The sequence below is a fragment of the Contarinia nasturtii genome, unplaced genomic scaffold (genome assembly GCF_009176525.2).
Source record: "Contarinia nasturtii isolate CC-2019 unplaced genomic scaffold, AAFC_CNas_1.1 Cnas_scaffold_864, whole genome shotgun sequence".
Taxonomy (NCBI): domain Eukaryota; kingdom Metazoa; phylum Arthropoda; class Insecta; order Diptera; family Cecidomyiidae; genus Contarinia; species Contarinia nasturtii.
Window position 1 is genome coordinate 753,386 of NW_022198211.1, and position 24,442 is coordinate 777,827.

A 24,442-nucleotide genomic window follows, 5' to 3' on the forward strand; every position below is an offset into this window, starting at 1 on the left:
CATATCAAGTGCTTTTTGTTTTTACCAAAAATAACAATAAATCGCCAAAAAAATATTTTTTTCCTCATGTGTTTGTTTTTAATTTTCTTATGAAACTTCTTTTTCTTCACTCCAAATTACAATGGTTTTGCTTAACTAAATATGTGTTTCAAGTATGTTATGAGGGACAAGCACATTTGTTTGTTTGTTATTTCATTCAATATGGATTTTTATTTTCAAATTCATTTAATTCAGATGCATTAGGAAAAAGATTGTATTTTTATCTCATTCAGCCGGCTAGATGTCCTGTTCGATGTTTTGTTTTTCTTTCATTTCATACATTTGCTATGACATTGGTTTCTTATTTCTAATCTGATTTATTTACTAATTTGTTTGAAGTGATGGTTCGCATGTACTGCTCCTTGGTTGCTTTGAATAGTTTGATGTATCTGTTTAGAATAAATAAAAAAAGGAAAATATCATAGGTTTCTCTCCAATGACATTTTAAAATATCTTACTGGTTGATGGGCTTGAAGTCCGTTTTAAAGGCCATTTCGTATTCTTCAGACGTGTCAAATTCAATAAAAGCATATCCAGTGCGTCGGTTATTTTCATCGACTTCAATTTGAATATGATTTTTTGGAATTTTTATGGCTAAAAATGTAGATTGTATTGTTGTTATATTGTTGAGAAGTCCTTCGATCGAAAAAAAGTAATGCTCGAAATTAGTTCAACGTAATGTTCGAATACACTCACTTGGAAATAGTTTCATGATGTATGTTTTATCAACAGACCATGGAAGGCCCCTGATTTGTACCACGTTACTGTCGTTTGTTTTCGAGATGCACGATGCCACCCGTGAATATTCCTTTGAATCAATTTCGGTGACTGTTTAAAAAAGAATCAGTAAAAAATCAATGTTAATTTCATCACTGTCGCCCGGAAAAAAATGTATGCGATTTAGTGTTTACCGTGAACGGTTCGACAATCAACGCGTTTACTGTTCAGTGCCAGTGCTTTCTTAACATCTGATTTTGATACCAATTCCACATAGGCTTCCATTGCTGTATTTTTCATGATGTTAATGCCGTTTTCACCATTCAAAATGTTGATGCCTTTGAAAAAATCCATAACATCTTTTTTTGTGACTTTCCATTGAAAACCGCGAGCCAACACCATGTAAAATATGTGGCTCGTCTTTTTTGTGTCAGTTTTTGATCGTCGAGAACCAACTTTTTGCCATTCACCTAAACATTCAAATAGATGATTTTATTTCTCTTTCGATCCGGAATAAAGGCGTAAATTGTCTTACTTTTTGTTGTTTTTTCCATAAGTTTTTCAATTGGTAACGAGACCAATGGTCCCTCGTGTAATGGACTCAACTGTTTGGTCGCCGCCTTGGAACCTTCTGCCCGGCCATCACTATTTATTTGTAACTTCATCTGCACAATGGAGCTGCGAAAGATTTTCACATGCCTATAACAATTAAAGTACAAAATATGTATGAAAACTTGATGATTGTTAACATTTTTTCGAAAAAAAAGAAGAAAAATTCACCTGTTGCCCATGATTTCCCAGTTCCGTTTCAATGCGAGATCAAAGTCATCGCTTGTGGAAAATCGTACAAAAGCTTCTAATGTGTGATCATTCGCTGGATCTAAAACCAAACCAATGTCGTCGAGACTTAAACCTGCAAGGGTTGATTAATTTTTATTATTTTTTGATCTTTTCTCTCATTTCTCGATTAGTAAAAAAAAGTTTCTGTCTCCTGTTTATTACCATGAAAAAATTGACGAATTTCGTTTTCTTTGGAATTCCAAGGCAATCCTTCAAGACGCAGTACATTATCATTAGATGTTCTTCTTTGTAAATCACTTAATACGGTAAAATCTGACGAGGATGCATCCAACACTGAAAAACGAAAATAAAAAAAGAAAAGACCATCTCACAAATAAAATTGCAGCCAATGCCAAAGTAAAGTGGTCGAATATTCTTCTAAAATCGAATTGATTTTGTGATTTTTTTTATTAGAAAAAAATAAACAAATCGATCGAGTATTAAATTACACTTAATGAATATAAATGTGTTGTTCGATATAGCAGCGATACTGTGAATAAAACAACTCATATAAAGTAACAATGTTTACATTATGCGTTGCGAATCGAGATTAACTCCTTATAGCATTCATCGAGCATTCGTATATTCTTTTTTGGGTATACTCAAAAACACATAAATATTTGAATGGCCGTTGAAAATAAGTTAATAAAAACAATGCACCAACAATTTTGATACTCCAAGCAAAACAGAACATTTGTTTATTTAAAATCGAAAATCCTATGAGAATGTTTATGGAAGACATGCACATAATTCATATACGATTTTTTTGAGCGTCTCAATAATGATTCTAGATTATTCGCGTTCATATATCGCTAATATGAAGAATACCCTTCAATAAAATTCATAAAGAACCAACACCAAAATGACCGAGAATATGAACAAAACTCTCACCTTCAATGTATCGTTCGTTCAATTTTTTTCGATCAAATTTTCGAGCTAGCTCATAGTCCTTTCTGGTTGGCAATTGAATGTATGCGACACCATAGTTATTTTCATCGTCAGCTATAAAATGAATGCCATCCAAACCATTCATAATGTGCACTTTTGCGAAAAAATCACGTAAATCTTTTTTGGTGGCCGTCCATGGTAATCTGAAACAGTATTTATAATGTTTACATTACAAACGTTGCGAATCAAGATTAAGTCGTTATGCATATAAACATACAACATATTTGCCCTTGAAATGAAACTAATAAAAAACACAATACCCGCGAATTTTCACCAAATAAGATGTTCCATAGCCAGAATCCACTGAAATGTCTCTGGCTTGAGATTCAGATAGATCGTCACTGCTGTGAGTTGTGATTGGGCTTGTGTTACGTGATGAATCTATTTTCAATTAAATTGATCAATAGCAAGACGAGCAAGTCTTTGATTAAAAAAAGTGCACAAAAATTGGCTAACAAACCTCCACCAGAAATGTTATTACTTATGACATCGGAGTACTTCGGATGATGATCGTTGTCATCACTTTGGCTAGAACACTTTGTCACATAGTTTTCATTGAAGTCGACTTCACAATGGGACTGGGATGAAAAAAGAATAGTAAAAAATCTATCTCTATCTCTCTCTCTCACACACACACACACACACACACACACGCACAAATTTTATGCATACTATAATTGCGTAACAACTTACATCGGTCGTCGACGACGCCATTTTGTTTTCTGTATCTGAGCCACTAATATTTGGCGAGAATAAACTGTATGTTTCATTTGCTGAGATACTTTGATGCTTACACTCGGAATGCGCCGCAAAATCCTTCGTTGACAATGTAATCAATTCCTAGTATCCGTCAATTTTGAACCATTTCCCACAAAATAATTTCAATTTTTCAATTTTGGCCAACTAGATAAACTATTCATAAATCAATATACTTACACAACAAGATCGACACTCCAAATATCTTCGCAAACTGTATTGTCGTTCATCAAAGTCGAAAATTAAATCTACCACATCTTGATCGGTCATTTCAATTTTCTGCGTATTTTTCAATAGTTCCTCAATATTTGATGCCGCTTCACGCAACAAATCAACAATCTGCTGATTGATGCGAACACTTTCGATGTCACGAAAATATCTCAAATGCCGTACGAAAATTCCGGCTTCGACGGTGAAAAACTTAATCTGTCAATCACAAAAAAATATAACCACAACAACAATATCAATTTAAATGCACATTAAAAGGGGAGAACAAAGAAAATTAATTAAATTAAATTGCTTTATTTTGAGTTTCGCAAATAATAAAAGGGTAAAAAATGAAAACAAAACTGAAACACTATTGAAATGAATCAAGGAATAAATTCGTTTACCAGTCCGTCCATTTTTGGCGATGTTTGTTTGACAACTGAAAATTTCACTTTGTTTATGCTATGAGAATATGTGATGCCAACGCAACAAAAACTCAAAACGGTATAAACAATATTCTGAATTCGAGTGAACTTCTTTCGTTATAATGCTGTTGTTGCTTACGACGTTCGCCGTGTATTTTTGTCACTGTCGTTGTGTTAGTGTGACGAGTGTTTTGGATAAACATAATATCGCTGTTTGTTTAAAAACAAAAAACTGCACACGAAAGCAAGTAATGCGACACACACCACACAGAAAATCACGTACCATCACAAAATTATTTTTTTTCTGAAACGACAATTTTTCAGTGCGCGCTCTCATTCTTTCATTTGATGTTTGTGTTCGTATTTGTATTGTCGCATTTGCACTCGTATTCGGTCTAACAACGAACGATCAAAAGGCGACACTTGAAAAATCAATAAAATTAAATGCTTGAGATGACCGTTTTTTTTTCTTTGTCTTTTGGTTTCTCTTCTTTAAATTTTCACTGAATGATTTTTATTGTTTATGGTTTTATGTCCATTTTGAAATGATCTCTCGATTATAGCATGCATTTTTCAACCAACATCATCAATATATTTGATTTTTCAAAAGCATTCAACAGTTTTTGGTTGCTCGCTTTTCATATAGATATGCGTATGATGTTATCGACGAATTTACTAGAAATCTTCACAAATAAGACTATTTCTAAATACGATTATTAAATACACTGAGGCGATGATAGACATGGGTTCAAATGTAACACTGCCAATCTCAATTTTTTTCATGGAGAAGTCTAAAATTCATTCTCGAATATTCAAATTTGTTCCATATCTGTTTAAATTATCATCTATTCTCTATACGTGTGCGTGATACGAGCACAGATATATTTCGCCGTGTTGTAGACGATACTTACTGTTGTCTCTTACGCAATCATTATGACAATCAAAATTAGGATTAGAGTATTTTTCTTTTCTGCGCCTTTTTTATTTTTCTCTATTATTCGCTTGTAATATTTAAAATAATGAGTTTTATTGAATTTAAGCATCACAGAATCGATACTGACATTTTATTATTGATACTTTTAACATTTTCGCACAACAGATGTGACTTAAAGTATTATTCTTAGTGAATTGATTGCTTTCAGCATTTTGAACTTTTTTTTTTGTTTGAGTATTCATGATTGGAATTTGTGTGGACATTGCATAGTTATTAATCTTCTTGATCTTTGTGGCATATTTTATGGCAAATATTTTTCTTTGCAAATATTTGACACATCTCCTGGAAGCCATAAGAATCCTTTGCTGTGATTTCAGCTGCTACATTAATGCCCGATCGGGTCACGTCCTCGACGAACATTGTACAATTTTTCCAATTGGCTGGATTTGTGTTGATTCCGTCACGCAGCCGTTTCTGATTAGGCAAAAACCATTTTTGTTGATCTTGGATGCGTCGCTAAAAAAATTGGAAAAATTAAGATTTGATAATATTTATTGTCGAAGTAAAACATAGCCAACTCACTTCTTGCCATCGACCAATGTTCAAGCTAATGACATGATTCCAAATTTGATATCGCTGACCATAAAACCAGAAGAAATCGGCCAATATTTTATCGAAAATGGCCAAATCTTTCTTCAGCGATATATCCGCCTTCTTCATTGTCTCCGGATTCGAACGAATTGTTGATATTTCTTGAACCGTTCCAAGCTCATAGTTTACTTGCATGAAAAATATCACAAGCACCGAGATCATGTGAGTATTAAACTGGAATGGGGTGGCACCACTTTGTGCTAAGATGCTGTTCAAAGCATCTCGCCACGATATGATACATTCAATTAAATTGCGACCTATGAATAAATGAATTACGATCTGTTAACAATATTGAACACAATTTTCATGTAAAAACAGTTACAAATCGGTTTAATCGCAATGAAATCGCGAATAATCTTTGATGTGTCAGCTACAGTTACATCGTCGGCTAGTAGCAATACATGAATACCAGATTCTTTGTGTATCATTCGTAGCTGTTGCTTTAGTACACGGCTGGCCGGTATTTCGGCTATGTCATCGAAATGTAATTGTATGTCGGTTTTAGTGAGATACTTTTCAAAAGATTCCAAAACATTACTATGTATCTGTTTGGATTTTCCTGCAAAATAATGAAAGATTGACAATTTTTCTTTTCATCTTTAAATAAAACATGCAATGAAAAAACGATTCTTACGAGTATCAACGAGAATATTGTAATTCAAACTCGAGCCAGCAAAACCATATGTAGTCGAACCGAACGGAATTAGCGCCAATGTGCGATCAAATAATTTGAAATGTTGCTTCAGCATTCCCAAAATTCGACCTTCGTGACGAAGTTTCTCTTCAGAGCGTAAAGACGATATCGCCAATTCATTGGTTATAGCTTCGTATATTTTTCCATTCTTTATGACTTCGTCTAAAGTTGCCAACGGATTTTTTGGGCATCCCTTTTTTGTCGCAATTTTTTTCGATGCCATTAATGTGGATGCTTTGTTTTTATCCTCTTTGGTGGTTTTGACACGATTCGAAGGTACTGATTTCACAGATGGTAAACTATTTTGTGAAATTGTTCGGTGCAATGGCTGATAATTTACTTGCGGTGACTCTTTTTTTATTCGCTTCACCAATGATGATCGTTGTGTTGTAGAAAACATTTGACACATTTCTTGGAAGTTGTATGCTTTCTCTTTTGATATTTCGGCTGTGATATTCAACTCGGGTGAAATTAGATCCTGCACGAACATAGTGCACTTTTGCCAGTTGGCCGAATTTGATGTCATTCCATCTCTCAATCTGTGAATAGGCTCTGGTTAATAATTATTCAACTTGAAGACAGACTGATTTGATGCAAACCTTTTCTGTTCGGGCGTAAAGTACTTTTGTTGTTGAGTTAATCTTTGTTCTTGCCAACGACCAATACGTGCGCTAACCAAATGATTGTTTACTTCATATCGTGCGCCATAGAAATGAAAAAACTCAAATAAAATTTTGCCAAAGATTTTTTGTTCTTCGAGAATGGATTTGGGAGTTGATGTGATTTTTCCGCTCGCTGCGAGTGTCGATATTTCGCTTACGGTGGGTAGATCGTAGTGCACTTGCATAAAGAATATTACTAGTACTGCTATGATGTATGTATTAAACTGAAAGACCGCTTCTCCATGCTGTATGGCCAAACGGTTTACGACATTTTGCCAAGCTCTGACGTACGCAATCAGCTGACGGCCTAAATGGAAATTATGTTATATGATTTTGTTATGGCTTCATAAAGCTTATTTTTCTACGATTACTTACAGATTGGTTTCACAGCGATGAAATCCTTGATGATTTCAGTAGCTTTGGCCACACTTATGTCACAATCGAACAGCAGGAGGCATTCAATGCGAGATTCTTTATGAGTCATTTTCAATTGCTGCTTTAGAACGCGATTTGAGTTGATTTTTTCCGGAAAATCAAAATATCGCTGCGCTTCTGTGCTCATGAAGAATTTTTGGAATGTGCGCAACAGTAAGGCTGGTGCCTTTTCCGTTTTTCCTATGCAAAAAAATGCCAATGAAAATTCAACTGTTCATTCATTTTTTAAAACTTTTTGTCACTTACGTGTATCAATCAGAATATTGTAATTTGTATTTGCACCACTGAAACCATATTCCACTGAACCAAATGGCAATACCTAAATAAAAATATTTTATTTCAGTCTTTTTCAGTCAGAAAGCGATTGTTTGCATACATTTCTTAGAAATCCAGTCTAACTTAATGCTAAAGAAATAGCATGTTGTTAGTATACCGAAATGGAATTTGAATTTCATTTTTAACTTTTTGTTAGAATAGCAACATGTTGGTAAAGTCTTGAATTCAAAATTAAATTTAATAATTTTGAATTATTTCGGCTCAATACCTTTAAAGCAGAATCAAATGAGTTGACAACGTATTTCAACAGATTCAAAATTTTCATTTCGCTTTGGAATCGTTGATCAGTCTGTGTCATGAAATCGGTCATTTCCAATGAGATTGCTTCGAAGCATCGATCGGTTCGTATTAAATCACCTAATGTCATGAATGTGTCGATTGGTTTGATGTTAACCACATTTTCTTCGGGATCTGTATCAGGTAAAACAGTCACAAGTATAAAATGAATCGTACACAATAATGAAAATTGTGAAATTACCTTGTGGTGGCGGAGCGGTTCGAAGAATATCCGAATATCGCGGATATGCATTGTTTGAAATGTTGTTTTGTGCAATATTACTGTCTTCAACAAATCCATTGTCGCTGAATGTGCAACTAAGATGATGACTACCACCAAAACTACTATTTTTACCAGCGTCCATCTAAGTTATCAATAAAAACAAAAAAAATAAATCGTTTATCATCACAACTGTACAAAGACACAATAAAAATAAAAGATTTACTTGTGGTGACGGTGTTTTGCTGTGACCGTTAAAATGATAAGTCGTTGATTCGGAATCGGGAAAAAAGTCCGATGAAAATGAATTCGATCCAGTCGATGTAGCGGTACAATGTTTTCGTTTCAAATGCATGACGAAATCATGCTTTGACAGTGGAAACATGTCCTGAATAGAATCGAATAAATGTATTGCATCAAATGTTGATAAATTTTATGTTGCATCACTTTTACTTACAAAACATGATCGGCACAAAATATGTCGTTGAAGTTCATACTGATGTTCGTTGAGGTCAAATAGGAAATCTACATCATTTCGGGCTGAATTCTCAATAATTTGTGCACCTTGCGTCAGTTGTTTTATGTTCAACTTTGCTTCTTCAAACAGTTCGATTGTTTTTTTGTTGATTTGTACGTTTTCGATTTTTGAAAAACATCGCAGATACCGTAGAAATACACCGATTTCAACGTTTAGAAAATTAATCTATTGACAAATTGAAAAAAAAAGAATGAAAATAAACAGCCGAATGTATTTTTCTTTATTTTGACACAGTTTTTTTTTTCTTAACACAAATCAATTACAAACAACTCACCGCTTCATCCATATTGCTTGATGTACTGAGTGACAAATCTCAAGCTGTCATACGACTGCACCGACAATCTAAAGCGTTCTGAAATGCGTCGTTAGTTTAGTAGTGCTGCGTGTGCACGCCACCAATCGAGCTCAATCAAGAGTGTTTGTGTGTATGTTTATGTCTAGGTGTGCGCATATCACATCGTCACATCAACGCATCGATTGTTTTTGCTCATGAAAGAACATGTCAGCATCATTGCCACAACACAAATCGTTCTTTAGTGAAATCAATTTCGGAATAACTGTTTTTTTTATTTTTTGAAAGGCCAATCAATGTCTTGACCGTTTCTTATTTTTTGAAAGACAATGGTTGTTCAATGGACTAAATTCAGTTATTTGTGTAACAAAAAATAATATTTATGCGTATTTTGCTCCATTTTTTCCTTTGGGAGGATTTAAGTACTCACCTTATTTTCAGTGTTTTAGACTTTCGCTTTACTTCAGAAAAATTGATTTGTTATTTTATTTTATTTATTTATTGATAAACATCAACGAATGCTCTATTCTAATGATCACATTCATAGCTTAAGTCTACTAGGACTTGCACAATTATGCAATAGATTTCCGAAAAACATTTATTCCAAACATTTGAAATTTCATTTTGTCACCATTTTATTTGCGAACGTCTGGCACATTTGTTGAAAATGTTCGGCTGCCGTCTTTTTAATTTCAGCGGTAACATTCACATCGGATCGAACATGTACATTGTACAGTTTATCCAATTGGCCGGTGCTGTCTCGATTCCTTTGCGCAATCTAAATGAAAAGAAATGTCGACGAAATTACTAATCACATAATATAGGTTACATTTTCAATGAATGCACACCGTTGTTGAACTTCTGAAAAGTTCTTTTGTTCTGGTTGTATACGTCGCTGAAAATAAAAAAAATGGAATAAAACAAACGTTTTTAACTTAAAATATCTAACTCACCTCTTGCCATCGACCAATGTGTGCGCTGATCACATGATTCCACATTTGATAGCTGTTACCATAGAATGAGAAAAAATTTTGCGGAATGTCCCTGAAACTGACAATATTTGATGTTTTGCTGGCCGAGTTATCGGTCGATTGCATATCACCAACTCTCGGTAATTTATGATTCATTTGAAGAAAGAAGATGACCAGGATGGATATTATATATGTATTAAATTCAAATTTGGCCAAACCGGATTTGTTCAGCATATTTTGCCACGTTCGAATATATGTGATGAGAAAACGACCTAAAATAAATTCAAAACAAATCATCATTGTTTGAATAACGGGAATATTCTCAAGTATCTATATTATAAACGCACACATTGGTTCTGCATTCACGAAACGACCGATTATTTTTGACGAATCGGCAATGCTGTTATCATTTTCAAACAGTAAAAAACACTTTATTCCCGACTTAATATGGACCATGGAAATTTGTCGTCTCAGAACACGATCCGCCGCAACCTTATGTATTTGCTTAAAATCTTTTGCGATGTTTGTTCTCTCGAGTCTCAGAAAGAATCTCTGACTGATTTCTTTTGGCCGATCATAATCTGCAAAATATGGTAATATTTCCAAGTGAGGAACAGAAATAGAAGTATTAAATAAAAATAAGTATACGTGTATTAATCAATAAATTGAGATCCGTCATTGCTCCCTTAATTTCATAATAGCTCGAACCGAATATAAGAACCTCCAATGATTTATCAAACTGATGAATATATTTCGATATGGTAGAAAATATATCATCTTCGAGACGCTTACGGGACTCCATATACAACGGTTGGCAAAGCATGGTTATTTCTTTGTCAATTAAATCAAATATTTTCATGTCCGGATTCAAGTTGATATTTAATTGGTTGCCATTGCACGAGGTAGAGGCTTCATCCAATTTCGCATCATGTGTAGAGATAGTGTGATCCATCTTGGCAAAATTATTGGTTTCTTTTTTGACCATTTTCACTGTGGCATTCGGAGCATATTTCGCTTTGATTAGACTCTCAACATCCTTGCAAGTAGATAATTTCAGGCTTTCAGGTTTGGCTAAATCAACTTCGGCAATTGCTCTACTTAGATTTTCCATTGAAAATACGGTTGGGATATTTATTTTATAATCACTGGTCACTGATGAGCAATTATTGACTTTGATAGCTGACTGCAAATTACTACTCATTGAGCTTACTGGGCCAGTATGTTTCAATTCAACTCTTTTGGCACTGGTTACAGTGCAATTGTAATCATGCTTATGTTCGATCGATCTCTCTGGTGTGCTAACATTTTTATTTGGAATTGGTTGTGATGATTTGAAATTGGTTTCTTTCACTTTATGACTTTCTTTCTGAACATGTGTGTCAAAATCTTCCGGTGAAAAGTTGTCCTGAAAATGAACACATGTAAACCATAGAATATGTGGATTTTCATTGTATTTTTCTTACCTCACACACACGGCATAAAATTCGACGGTGACATTTGAAAATTTCTTCATTCAAATCATGAAAAGATTGTTTTTCATTTGAAGCGGATAGTTTGTAGTATTTCGAAGTTGTCTGCAATTTATCCACGGCTAGAACAATTTCCATTAATAATCTTGTTGTTTCATCGTCAACGACACTTACATCGTTGATGTAGGAATGTAGCTCTCTGAGAAACTGAGACAATTCCAAATTGAAATTGTTAATCTAAACATGAAAAAATTGAGTTTTTAATAAAACAAAAAAAAAACAAATAATCACAAAATATTTACTTTATTTATCATTGTTCCAATATATTCGTACTGTTTTGCAGTGATTTTGTTCGATTTTGACAATACCGCGAATGGGCACCTTTCTCACGTCATCGATATACAAATAGTCTTTCAATGTGTCAATGTCGCAGCTATGAAGCGTCAAGAATAAGAAAGAAACGAAATTTCATTAAACACTCATCACATACTGGTGTGAATAAGAAATAAAGAAGAGAAGCAAGACACACGAAAGTAGCTATATTTTGGTGATGTTTTCATTCTCGACGATTCAGTTTATTTACAATACATATAAAGAGAAACAAACCGATGATAACAAAACGACTCTGCATATGGCATACCGGTTTCTTTCTGTGTATGACGTGATTCTATTTATAAAGGGTGGTAGAACAAAATGTATGTATTTGAATGTCAAAAAGACAGTTGACAATTTAATATAAAATGATTTTTTATTGCAAATTTTATCCAACGATTATAGTTTTATGTCTTAAAAACGAGGTGATAAAGAACCAATCATTTCCGATAAATACGTGAAAAGTATTTCGCGAATATTTGGCATAATTGTTGAAAATTTTCAGCTGCTTTTTTTGGTATTTCAGCCGCAATGTTCACATCACTTCGTACCAAATCTTGGATGTACATAGTACAATTCGTCCAACTGGCTGGGTTAGATTCAATTCCGTCGCGCAATCTGTGACGAAAATTCATTAAATAAAAAATGATTTTAAAATAATTTCCAACTGTATCTTTTGAAACGAACCGTTTTTGAAGTTGAGTGAAGTTTTTCTGCTCTGGCTGCAATCGCCTTTCTTGCCATCGACCGATTTGAGTACTAATTACATGGTTCCATATCTGGTAGTTATTGCCGTAGAAGGCGAAAAACTTGCAAGCAATTGCTTTGATATCTCCACCATTTGATGGTGGTGCAAGAGGTGGATGCGACCATATATTTTCAATACTAGGCGCATTGAAATTCATTTGGAAGAAGAATATCACAAGAATTGATATTATGTAGGTATTGAATTGGAATTGTATTATATCACTGTTTGGGTACATGTCTTTCAAAACCATCTGCCATGCCCGGATGAATCTGATGAGTGACTCACCTGAAATTATGGAATGAAATTGCACAAATCATCCAATGCGAATGTATAATATTAATTATATTTACAAAGCGGCAATTTTTCTATGAATCGCTGAATAATTTCCGATGAATCGGGAATTGTCTTATCATTGTCGAATAGCAAAAAACATCGAATTCCAGAGTCTATATGAATCATGCTAATTTGTGGCTTTAGCACACGATATCCATTAATTTTGGATATTTCTTTGAAGTGATTTTGAATATTTGATTTTCCCAAATAGTCTTCAAATTTCCGAATTATTTCTGCTGGAGCTGCATCGTCTGTGAAGCAGTAAATTATTATAATATTTTGTCAAAAATCCAAACGTTAGAAAAAAAAATTAAAACATACCAATGAATACAAACAAATGGAGATTTGATTCAAAATCTTTTAATCCATATTTACTTGAACCAAAATGAATTGGCTCAAAAGTGGGATTGAATAGCTTCAGATAATGATCCAAAGTGCTGATTATATCCAATTCAAAATATTTCCTTCTATTAATACGTAGATATTTTTCTACCGTTAATTTTCCTGCCTTGTCTAGGATTCGAATGATAGTTTCGTACGTTTTTGAAAAATCGATTCGTTTTTCCAGTCCTTCGATGAGATTTATTTGCTCCTTACTAACAGCTCTTGGCAATTTTTCGGATTTCTTCGATGAAAATGGATTTATATTGCCACCTGTTGCTAGATTTTCAGCAACACTTTTGATGGCAGTTTTAAGGGTATTCATCGAAATTAATGGTGACACATCTATTTTATTAGCAGTTAATGCTTTGTCAGATGACTTTTGAAGTGTCGATACTTTTGATACGTATTCGTCAATGAATTTCTTTTGTGAATGGTCTGTGAAAAACATCTGACACATTTTCTTGAAATTGTGTGCTTCTTTGTTGGATATTTCAGCAGTAATATTCATTCCTTGCGAATCAATGTCTTGCACATACATTGTGCAATCCTTCCAATTGGCACCATTAGATTCCATGGCATCTCTTAAGCTGTAATTATAATAGTAGATAGCAAGTATTGGTTAGAATACTGAAAGTGAGAATAATTGAAAATAACTGAATAACCTTTTTTGTTCGGACGTAAAATTTATTTGATGAGATTGCAAGTGCCTCTCTTGCCATCGACCAATATTTATGCTAATTAAATGATTTTTAATCTCATATCGTTTTGCATAAAATTCAAAAAATCCGAACACAACTTGTTTTAATCGACCTTGGTCAGGCTTCGGTACAACAACGATGCATTTGGATTCTAATGTGGGAAGCTCTTTAACTTTTGGAAATTGGTTATTCATTTGCAAAAAAAATATCACCAAAACACTAATTATGTACGTATTAAAGTGAAAGGCGGTGGTGTTTTCCTTTGCGGCGATGTCATTCAAGATATTTTGCCAAGATCTGATGTATGCAATCAAGTAGTAGCCTATGGAGTAGGTTCAATGTATTTGTATGTCTTTTTTAGTTGCAATATAAATGTAAATAATATATGATTGCTTACAAGCTGGATCACGACGGATGTAATCCCGAATCACTTGATTTGATTTGGCTAATTCAAAATTTGACGAAAATTGCAGCCAACAAAGTATGCGAGATTGTTTATGAAGAAATTGTAGGCGTTTCCTTTGTACACGGTTGCCGCTAATGTTCTCCAATATTTCAAAATCATTTTGTGCGCTGCATGTTTTCATCATCTTTTCAAATTCATGTAAAGCAATCGCGGGACTCTTTTCAAATCCACCTAAAACATGAAACAAAATGTAACCTTTTGCATTTTTTATAGATGTCGTATAATTGTTAATAGAATTCAGAGCAGAAGGGTTCATTTTTTATACAGAGAATGTTGAATTTGGAAGAAAACTGTGAACTCATCAACATTTTTGAATGATTGGAGTTGTTACTCGATAAAAGATGCATGCAAGGAACCAGCAGAGCAAAGAAATTGGGTACTGTTTCTATAATAGCATCCGTTTAAAAGCGTGGAATTAAAACAAAATATAAATGTCCGTAAATCTTACTTGCATTCACGAGAATGTTAAAGTTGGTTTTCGATCCCCCAAATCCAAATGTGGATGATCCGAATGGAATAAACTTCAATGTAGAATCAAACGCCCCCAAATAATGTGTAAGTGAATCAATAATTTTGGTTTCATTTTGCAATCTAACTTCATTCCGAGATGTCAATTCAAGTATTTCATTTACAATTTTCTCCGACATTGCATCTGTTTTGACAATGTTTTCCAATTTTACGGATAGAACTGAAGTGTTAGATTTAGTAACTTCACCATTTACAGTAGCTGCAGCGTTAACATCTATGCTGTTCACCGAACTTACTGAACTCGACGGATTCAATTCTGAACTCGATGGATTCAATTCGGAACTCGTACTACGTTCTCGTATCTCGGGAACCAATGAACTCTGTTTGGCCTCCTTTTCCTTGTGACCTTTCTTTTGTATGTGGATTTCAAAATCCTCTGCACTGAGTGGAATGTGTTCCTACAATAGATAACGGTTAAAACTTAAAATTAACGAGAGTTAAATATCGCCAAGAATTAAACAGTTTGAACATTAAATTAACATACATGACACACACGGCATACAATATGCCGACGACATTCAAAAATGTCTTCATTCAAATCTTGAACAAATCGATTTTCATTTGAAGCAGATTTTTCACAGTGTCTCGAAGTTGCTTGCAACTTATCTACAGCGATAATTGTTTCCATCAAGAAATGTGTAGTTTCATCGTTAACCACACTAACATCGTTGATGTACGACTTTAGCTCTTTTACAAACAAAGCCAATTCCAAATTAAATTTTTTAATCTGCAAAAAATACGTCAAAATTTATTAAATAAAAAAAAGTCTAAACTAAAAACAATTCAATCAAAACACACTTTTTCCATGATTATTTCGATATTTTCATTACGTCTTGCTGCAATAATTCTTTGTTATGATTGCGAAATTTCACAATAGACTGTCTAGCTCGAACGATATCGCTTGAGTATTTATCGCGTCATCACTATACGTATGTGCTCTCTCTTTCAATGTCAATGTTGCCGCTATGAATCGCTTAGAGTTAATGTTGCATCCATTTCATATTACATGCAGACGAAAGAAAGAAGAAACAATCAAACAACAGAACTAGCATAACCGAAAATATAATTTCGCGCCTTTTTCATTCTCAACCGTTCTCAATACACTCGAAAGATAACCAAGCAGTAGTAGTTATTTAGCATCATACACACACAAGTGTAGGTCTGCTTTCTCTATGTATTGACTGGCATCAGTGGTATTCTCGGTACATGTTGTTTATACTTTGATTCGCTGATATACATTATACATACATGACAAAGCAGCATAGCACAGATACTTGTTCTTGTCACATTTTGCGTTACAATGTATTATGAAGCATACATTATAATTTATAGACTATAGACACATCAGTTGGGTTAAAATGCCGGAAAAACAACCGTTGAAAGATATAAATAAAAAATAAGATGAATGTCTCTGACTATTCCCATTTTTCTTAATGTAACGAAAAAGTAGTGTTAATGTATGTTTGATTCATCAAAAAAGTCTCTTTTTTTCATTTTCACATTTTCGGAAACACTTTAAATGTAAATCGATTGCTACTACAATGGGATTTGTATTTTAGTGACGATTTATTGGGTGTATCGATTAATTTTAAAGGATTTTTGGGTGAAAAGATACATTTATTTAAAAACAACTGTACAATATTTTTTAACCAATGTATTGCCCATCGTTGGCTATGACTTCCGCCCATCTTCTTGGTAGCTTGTCGATTCCGCGTCGAAAGAATTCCTCATCTTTTGAAGCTATCCATTCATCGATCCAATTTCGCGCTTTTTCATAATTTTGAATGTGTTCATCGAACAGGCTGATTTTCATCGATCGGAACAAGTGGTAATCAGAAGGAGCCAGGTCTGGAGAGTACGCGGGTTGATCAAGCTCATCCCGACCAGAGTCCCCTATCTTTTTTTTGCGATGTTTGAAATATGTCAAATTTTGATAAATCCTTCGACTATTTCTTGTCGCAGTTTTTTTCAATTTTTCTCTCAGTACTCCGCTCAAACGTATTGGTTGTAATCGATGCCGATCCCCCGTGACTGTTTCACCCTGTTTCAGCAGCTCATTATACACCAAACCACCTTATCCCCACCAAATAATGAGCATTACCGAGAAATCATCAAAATCCTGCTATGCTGTAGATTTTGATGATTGTGTGGGATTGAACCCTTATTTTTATGCCTGGGGTTATCGTAGCAGATGCCCTCTTCACTTCCAGTTACAATACGATACAAAAATTCCTTTCTTTCTTATTTTTGGAACATTGTGCCAAAATGTGAAAAAACATCTAACAACTAGTTTTGGATTCAGCTGGTGTGGCACACAATTTCTTTGGTCTTATCTCATTACAAATGTCTTAAAACGATTGATTCGCATATATTTAATGCTTCTGATGTTTTTCTGATGCATTTTCATGCATCTTTATCGAATAAAAAACGCCAATAGCCCAACATTCAATTTTTTTTGGTGATTTCACAGTTTTTCAACAAATTCACCACTTCTTTCTCACCAAATTCAACATTCTCTGTGGCGATTGAGAGTTCTCGTCTCCTGCAACATTTTATAACCTTTAGATGTATTTTCACGTTATTTAAAGTGAAAAAATTGAACCAAAGGAGGGCCAGACAGAAAAACACTTTTTCATCACTCATTTTGAATCGATCAGAAAATAATGACACTGTGTCAAAAATAAATCTTTCTGCTCTGAATTAGATTGGCAAATGTCACATGTACAAAATGCAATTGGATTCACCTGTCAAGCTACACACAATTTCAAGTTACGCCATCTCTTATCAATCCTTTAAAATTAATCGATACACCCAATAGTTATATCGCTTTTCCAAAAATCGATGCATATTCGAATCATCAATTTAAATTGATTCTTTTCTTTTTGGCGATGAAACGGGTGATTTGCATGAACAATTTTTTACATTTTTTTTGTTGATGATTGAAGTGATTTATTATATTGACGTTGATGGCTGTAAAACTTCATCTGCTAATTTTTCAATTTATGTCGTATTGTTTCCCCTGTCGTTTTGTTCATTTGATATGTACACTTTTATGTTTTATCAATAACGAATTTGAATAGACATTGTCCATTTTATATACAGTTGATTGAATTGCATGCAAATCAAATTTTAAATTCAAATTTTAGCGTACTTTTATTTTTTTTACTTTACCTTCATCTACATTCGAAATGGAATACTTCACAAATATCATTTTTGGTTCAAACAACATTTATTGCTCATGTTTTTATATGTATAAGAATTCTCAAGTAGATTTTCAGTGCATTGCAAATGTGCTTTATAAATAAGAGAAATACGCAATCAAAGTAGACTATGAGTAAAAAAAATTAACGAGTATTTCAAATTTATATGTATTCGTTCAAATGCTGGAAGAAATGCAGTTTTTGGTACACATAGTGCTAAATGATGTTCTGTTCTTGTTTTTCCAAAGTGACATTTTCCGTCTTCACTTCTGGAGTCCGATTTTCAAGCAAGATGGAGTGAATTTCTTGTTTTACCAAAGCGATTTTTTCCTTCTTCTTCACTTTTGGAGTGCGATTTGCAAGCACGATGCAGTGATGTTCTGCTCCTGTTCTAGCAAGTAAGTCAGCCTGATTTTGATGTACGTTGCCCAATGGAATGTGGTTGAATATGACTTCCGTTCGCTCTTTGACTTTGTTCAAGGCTTTGTCCAATTTTTTCAAACTGCTACAATTTCTTATTTTTTTTCCGTCCGATTCGTTGCGCCAATTGTTTTCTTTCCATTTAACAATCCAATGCGTGAGCACAGCATATAAAACGTTCGAGCGGGTGTTCATGCACAATCTCTTCAAACGGTTTAGTTTAAGTACTTGGTTCAATGCCATAGAAGCAGCTATAATTTCGCCATTATTTTCCGACGTATTTTTACGAGTTCCGTTTTTCATGTTTCTGTTGAAATTATAATGATGGAAACAAAATTATTATTATAACTATCAATTTCCAAAGAGTTTTCGGGTGAATGCCTTTGATTCATGGAAAATGCCAAAAATTATAGGCACGTGATGTCATAACTCAAACAAATATTTTATTTTAAAATAAAAAAAACATACTTTTCATTTCTTTCACCCCAAAAAACTCCATATCCTACCGTTCTCTGATTCGTTTCTGGATTTATTATGCAACCGCTCACATAGACGTTGGTGAATCCAGCTTGATCGATAATTAATCGATCCTTATTCATTTTTATTTTTTCTTTTCACTTTGAATTATTAAGCAAAAATCAACATATAAATAAATCAATTTATCTGAAATTGACAAAAATTCAATAGCGTCCAAATATTTAGCAAATTGAAACCGTTCTAAAAGGTGGCTTAACGTGAATTGAGATACAATGATTTGCCGCTCGTCGCAGGCACAAACGTCAAAGACAATGAGCAGCAAAAATAGCATTAAGCATTGAATGGACTAATACAGTGAAGACAAATACCAACTTAAAAACATACACATTTTGAAACATAGCCGAATAATATTTTATCGGATGGGTTGCTTTTACACAACTGTTATACAGTTTATGAAAAGATTGTATTCATCCCTGTAGATGATTGTGATTATTGTTCTAATAAGTTATTACATAGTCTGCGTGTTTTTTTTGTAAAGAATTAAATAAGGAAATTTTTTGTACAATCGCCCGAAAATATAACTCATCGCACCTTCTTATTTATTATGAAATAGAATTCCAACACATACAACATTCAATGATTGTCGTTTGCATCATATGCATCGGCTTGTATTGTGCATGTATTGCCTGAGATCAGCAACATTTACACGTTTGGCATCGTGATAATTATAAAAGTCACAGACATGAAAAGAACACTTTTATACGCTCTGCACCATTATTTTGTTTGTTTTCATTCTTACGAAAACTATTTAAATGTTAATCAAGCTACTCAAATCAACAGTAAGATGATATAATGACATTTGTATTTATTTGAATTGAGAGAATATTCATGTAAACAGTATCAATTCAAAAGAACACTCATTTGACTTATCCACTCAAATAAATTTTTCTTGAAACCCTAAGTTTTGTTGAGCGTTATTGTGGAATTAAATTCAAGTGTTTATAATTTGGACAGCTCAAATACCCGAAAATATTTTGTATTATTAGTTTTTTGAAACACGATAATTTACTTATTTCTACGACGAAAAGTCTGTCTAAATAACAAGTTACTCTTTAAAAAAATTGAACGAAGTATCATTTGCATCGAATTTATTTGGCTGAATAGCCCGAAGGTGTATCAAAAGATATTGATACAAAAACGGTTTATTGACAAACGTCTCGGTCGGTGATGTGAAGGAAACAGGCGTAATTCGAATGGATGGCATCTGATTAGTATCTTTGAAAACAATCAAATACGTGAGTTGATCTTCACATTATCGTTTGTTATTCTCCCTTGGAACATATACCATAATTCCAAGTCCTATACTACATCATGAGAAGACGGCTTGATGCTAGGCTCACATCATACTTTTGATCATTTTCGATAGATTTGGTGTTGAATGTTAAACCATAAAAGAAGACCATTTCCAAACCAAATGTGATTTCGTTTTAACGATTTTTAGGCTTTTACAATTATTCGCACGTGCTATAAATTGGTTAACAGGTTGAAAGAGAGAAAACTATCACATAAATACAGATCAATATTCGAATGGCTTAAATCTAGCTTCATCTTCGTTGTGCTCGGATTTATCAAATTTGTCTCGAACCATAAAAATGAGTGCGTGATTTTGAAATAACGAATGAAGTCATCCATGGCACATGAGAACACACCTTCAATCATCTCTTGATTAAATCACATAAAATTAGATGTGTTATTTAAATGTTAATGTAATGTTTTCGTTTTCACTTTCTGCAGTTTTTCACGAAATACTGTGAATCAATGACTACGCATGAATCAGAATGTTTGTTTTTTACCATTTTTACAAGTATTTCACCCACATTTGTTCACATTCTTCAGTAGATTTTGAATTATTACTATTTCTGATCAAGAAGTGTACTTATATAATCGAATAGAATGTTATGTGTGATTTTGTCGGACAAATTGTCACCATACGATTATGGTTGTTTATTAATTTAATCTCGTTTAAATAACTTCCGTTTTTTTCCACCAAATCCATGTTTTACTTATCACCAACGCATCTCTGCTGACAAATCGTTAGAAAGTTGATTGTCTATATTCTCTTTCGTTTACTTTTTTCTCTTTCGGAAAGAGTCTTTCCCGTATCCGTTTAATAGTTTTCGACCTGTTGTTTTTTGCGCGTGTAGTTTTACTATGAAAATAATACGTGCGAATCTGCCCATAAAAATGGAATATTTTACTGCCGCACAATAAGTTTAAATATGCGAATAATTGGCAAAATTGCCCGCAAACTTATTTCGTTTCCAAATTTTAAATAAATAAATCGTAAATCATAAACGAATTCAACATTTGGGAGGCTTGAATTTGTTTCTATTTCACAGTGGGGCTGAATTTTATGTTTGATATAAAAACACAACAGTTCGAATGAAGTATCAAATCACATTCATTCTTCTTCGCAACAAATAGTGCAACCTATATTAAAAGTGTTGATAAAAATGAAGTTTCTGGTATGAATTATTGGTGAAAAAAAAAAATATTTTTAATACTCTCAGTGCCGATTTTTGATTATAAAATGAAATACACAAAAAAAAGTTTCAACATACATGAAAAATTATTAAAATATTACTTTTATAATAAAAAATAACAGAGTATTGCTCAGCGCTGCTGCCATCCACAGCATATTAAAATATCTTGCTGAGAATGCGTCGTCCGTCGCATGCGAATGTGCTTGGCAGTTCATACATCACAGCGAACAAGAACGCATGCATTGTCCTCTTCACGCTTATGTGACTCAAAGCATTCAAACGATTGTATAGAGAACAATGCATGTATTGTTGTTCGCGGTGATGTAAAAACTGCTAAGTACATTTGCATGCGACGGATGACGCATTCTCAGCAAGATATTTTAATATGCTGTGGATGGCAGCAGCGCTGAGCAAAACTCTGAAAAATAAAATCCATTCAGTATTCTTTGTGTGTTTTTGTGATTCTTTGAAAAATCCAAAATAAAATCAAGATGTTTTTAACGTTAAAAATGGAAAGTGATTCAGTTTTTCTTATTTTCATTGTATAGATTCTCTTTGTTTCCATTTTTGTCGCTGTTTGTTCAGCTGGAAATTTATATGCGACGGATCTATCATCATTGCAATCAATTTTTGCATTGCGGTCGGACACTGCGAACACGAAACCAAATGATTACCCATCGTTCACGACGTCCGTGCAAACACCAATTTCAGCTTCTTTTTTGCCACAAAATGATGAATCTAGTGCCAAGTTGAATCAACATTGGCACGATGAACAAATCGGTACATATTTACATGCACTACCCCAAGTTTTAACACAGCAGTGGGTAAATCAACACATACTGCCTGAAGTTTCAACACAACAGTGGACAAATCAAAACGTATTACCTCAAATTTCGACACAACAATGGACAAATCAACACCTATTACCTCAAGCTTCAACTCAACAGTGGTCAAATCAACATTTATTTCCTCAAGTTTCAACACAGCAGTGGGTAAATCAACACGTGCTGCCTGAAGTTTCAACGCAACAGTGGACAAATCAAAATTTATTACCCCAAGTTTCAACACAGCAATGGACAAATCAACAATTATCTTCAGCGCACAATCCTTCGGGTATTTCTTCTACGCCTCAATATAGTGATATTAATTCAAAATATCAAGGTTGGCCGAGCGAAAGCATATATACACCGTTAGTTTCATTAGCGCATACGTCAATAACATCTACTCCTGTATTACACCATCACCATCATCATGAAGATGTCAATGCCAAATATTCGCATCACTGGCCAACTGAACAATTGCACATGCCTGTAACTTCTTTGGCGCCGGCATCACCCACCACCATTCTAACACAACCGGTTGCCGTTGAAAAACAAGTTCCTGTTATTGTACCAGGTATTTATTTGTGTGATTGTAATAAACGATGATCATTTTAATGATACACGCTTCTTCCTTGTTTTTAGTTCCAGTTGATCGAGTCCATGAGGTTGTTAAACATGTTCCCGTTTATTTGCACAAAAAAGAACCCGAAAGTTATTGGAAATCGTCACCAAGTACACATTTTGAAGTCAAACGGCATACAACTCGCCTTAATCCAGTCTCGAATCTCGGTGGAGTTTATATTAGAAAAAGAGCACAATTTCAAATCTAAAATTCATCGTTCGAAAATGAAACCAAAACAAACAAACATCGCACTGTGAATCATTGTTTTAACCGGAAAATGAATAATTTATAATCTATTTATACATAATATTATTTTGGAAAATGTCCGAATTTACATTTTTGCCACCTTTTTGGTGAATAAAATTTTAAGTCAATATTCAAGTTCATTAACGTCAATATATGCCTATAAACAAAGATATATCTTGTTCAATCGAAGATAATTATGCAGTCTTGATTTATGTTGTGCAGAAATTGAATATCATATCAAATAAAAACAAATAAATGATGGAAGCCATTACACCTCATTTTGAATTATGTTTTTATTAAAGATGTCGATCAGTAGATTCAGAAATAAATATTCATGACTCACTTATAAAATCGAATTTGTTTTATATTGTTATTTACATAATGTAACTTATTTCTTAATATTTTTCATATTCATAACATTGCGTTTTTTTCAGCAAATTTTTATAAGAGAATCATGTTCAGATAATTACTGTATTTTCTGAATTGATTAACTTTTTCTCAACCATAAAAATCAAATTAAAATATTATGCTGCAATTAGAGTTCAATATATGCAAAAACTGCGCAATCAAATGGATAAATCACATTTTATTGAAATTTATAAATGATGAAATGAGACCTACTTTATTTTATTTCGTTAGCAGTGGGGTTAAACTCACCGTGGTTTATATATAAATATGGTTTAAATCAACCCAAAGTTCAATTCACCGTTATTCTTCTCCAAAAAAGCAGTGTTATCATCAAAAAGTGCGGTGCCTTCAAAAATATTGAAAACATGAAATTCTTGGTACGGATAAAATTAAAAAGTTTCTTAAAATTAGTTCTCGTTTTATAACAAATATATATATTTTTTTAATTGTATGTTTTAGATCGTGTGTATATTTGCTTTGTTTGCGTGCTGTATAGCTAATAACACAACAGGTGGATCGACTTTGAATGCATTGCAACTAAAACATGCTTTAGCCGCCGAAGAAATCAATGATGGATTGAAACCCTTCAAACCAAATGAATCAACTCATAAAATGCCACATGTTCCAGGTAGGTTTATTACAAAATATTGTGTTTCTGTAATAAAACTACATTCGTAATATTTGTGTTTAGTATCTGTTGATCGTGTGCGTACACATTCCAAAAACTACCCAGCTTACATCAAACCGGAAGCTTTTGATGAACATT

General features: G+C 33.5%; 6 protein-coding genes across 7 annotated transcripts; 1 reads left to right on the forward strand and 5 right to left on the reverse strand.

Annotated features, from left to right (window-relative positions):
- Positions 1 to 71: 71 nt before the first annotated feature.
- On the reverse strand, positions 72 to 4,069 carry LOC116342460. Its single transcript, XM_031770089.1, has 13 exons — positions 3,912 to 4,069; positions 3,481 to 3,726; positions 3,238 to 3,384; positions 3,005 to 3,122; positions 2,805 to 2,925; positions 2,488 to 2,687; positions 1,759 to 1,890; positions 1,537 to 1,669; positions 1,292 to 1,455; positions 951 to 1,226; positions 736 to 867; positions 498 to 633; positions 72 to 428 (listed from the first exon to the last, which is right to left on the reverse strand). Exons 1-13 carry the CDS (start codon positions 3,921 to 3,923, stop codon positions 347 to 349), a joined length of 1,899 nt encoding a protein of 632 aa, XP_031625949.1. The 5' UTR covers positions 3,924 to 4,069; the 3' UTR covers positions 72 to 346.
- A 917-nt stretch (positions 4,070 to 4,986) lies between these two features.
- On the reverse strand, positions 4,987 to 9,040 carry LOC116342388. The gene is made up of 12 exons (XM_031769979.1): positions 8,953 to 9,040; positions 8,598 to 8,843; positions 8,367 to 8,528; positions 8,123 to 8,285; positions 7,853 to 8,055; positions 7,555 to 7,627; positions 7,249 to 7,488; positions 6,811 to 7,180; positions 6,152 to 6,750; positions 5,840 to 6,076; positions 5,449 to 5,774; positions 4,987 to 5,382 (listed from the first exon to the last, which is right to left on the reverse strand). The coding sequence occupies exons 1-12, from the start codon at positions 8,962 to 8,964 to the stop codon at positions 5,140 to 5,142; spliced, it is 2,874 nt and encodes a 957-aa protein (XP_031625839.1). The 5' UTR covers positions 8,965 to 9,040; the 3' UTR covers positions 4,987 to 5,139.
- A 456-nt stretch (positions 9,041 to 9,496) lies between these two features.
- On the reverse strand, positions 9,497 to 11,852 carry LOC116342573. 2 transcript variants are annotated; one of them, XM_031770246.1, is made up of 7 exons: positions 11,713 to 11,852; positions 11,405 to 11,647; positions 10,590 to 11,346; positions 10,289 to 10,522; positions 9,924 to 10,213; positions 9,819 to 9,865; positions 9,497 to 9,748 (listed from the first exon to the last, which is right to left on the reverse strand). In XM_031770246.1, exons 1-7 carry the CDS (start codon positions 11,722 to 11,724, stop codon positions 9,676 to 9,678), a joined length of 1,656 nt encoding a protein of 551 aa, XP_031626106.1. In that variant the 5' UTR covers positions 11,725 to 11,852; the 3' UTR covers positions 9,497 to 9,675. The 2 variants fall into 2 exon arrangements, with proteins under 2 accessions (XP_031626106.1, XP_031626107.1); XM_031770247.1 differs by having other exon boundaries at positions 11,405 to 11,617; positions 11,713 to 11,843.
- A 287-nt stretch (positions 11,853 to 12,139) lies between these two features.
- On the reverse strand, positions 12,140 to 15,870 carry LOC116342572. The gene is made up of 9 exons (XM_031770245.1): positions 15,738 to 15,870; positions 15,424 to 15,666; positions 14,860 to 15,337; positions 14,343 to 14,582; positions 13,910 to 14,267; positions 13,185 to 13,834; positions 12,881 to 13,114; positions 12,470 to 12,815; positions 12,140 to 12,400 (listed from the first exon to the last, which is right to left on the reverse strand). The coding sequence occupies exons 1-9, from the start codon at positions 15,744 to 15,746 to the stop codon at positions 12,223 to 12,225; spliced, it is 2,736 nt and encodes a 911-aa protein (XP_031626105.1). The 5' UTR covers positions 15,747 to 15,870; the 3' UTR covers positions 12,140 to 12,222.
- Positions 15,871 to 18,291: 2,421 nt separating this feature from the next.
- LOC116342520 (ribonuclease H-like) lies at positions 18,292 to 19,330 on the reverse strand. Its single transcript, XM_031770167.1, has 2 exons — positions 19,028 to 19,330; positions 18,292 to 18,866 (listed from the first exon to the last, which is right to left on the reverse strand). Exons 1-2 carry the CDS (start codon positions 19,156 to 19,158, stop codon positions 18,356 to 18,358), a joined length of 642 nt encoding a protein of 213 aa, XP_031626027.1. The 5' UTR covers positions 19,159 to 19,330; the 3' UTR covers positions 18,292 to 18,355.
- A 2,132-nt stretch (positions 19,331 to 21,462) lies between these two features.
- LOC116342526 lies at positions 21,463 to 23,560 on the forward strand. Its single transcript, XM_031770180.1, has 3 exons — positions 21,463 to 21,561; positions 22,128 to 22,974; positions 23,043 to 23,560. The coding sequence occupies exons 1-3, from the start codon at positions 21,550 to 21,552 to the stop codon at positions 23,228 to 23,230; spliced, it is 1,047 nt and encodes a 348-aa protein (XP_031626040.1). The 5' UTR covers positions 21,463 to 21,549; the 3' UTR covers positions 23,231 to 23,560.
- Positions 23,561 to 24,442: the final 882 nt, after the last annotated feature.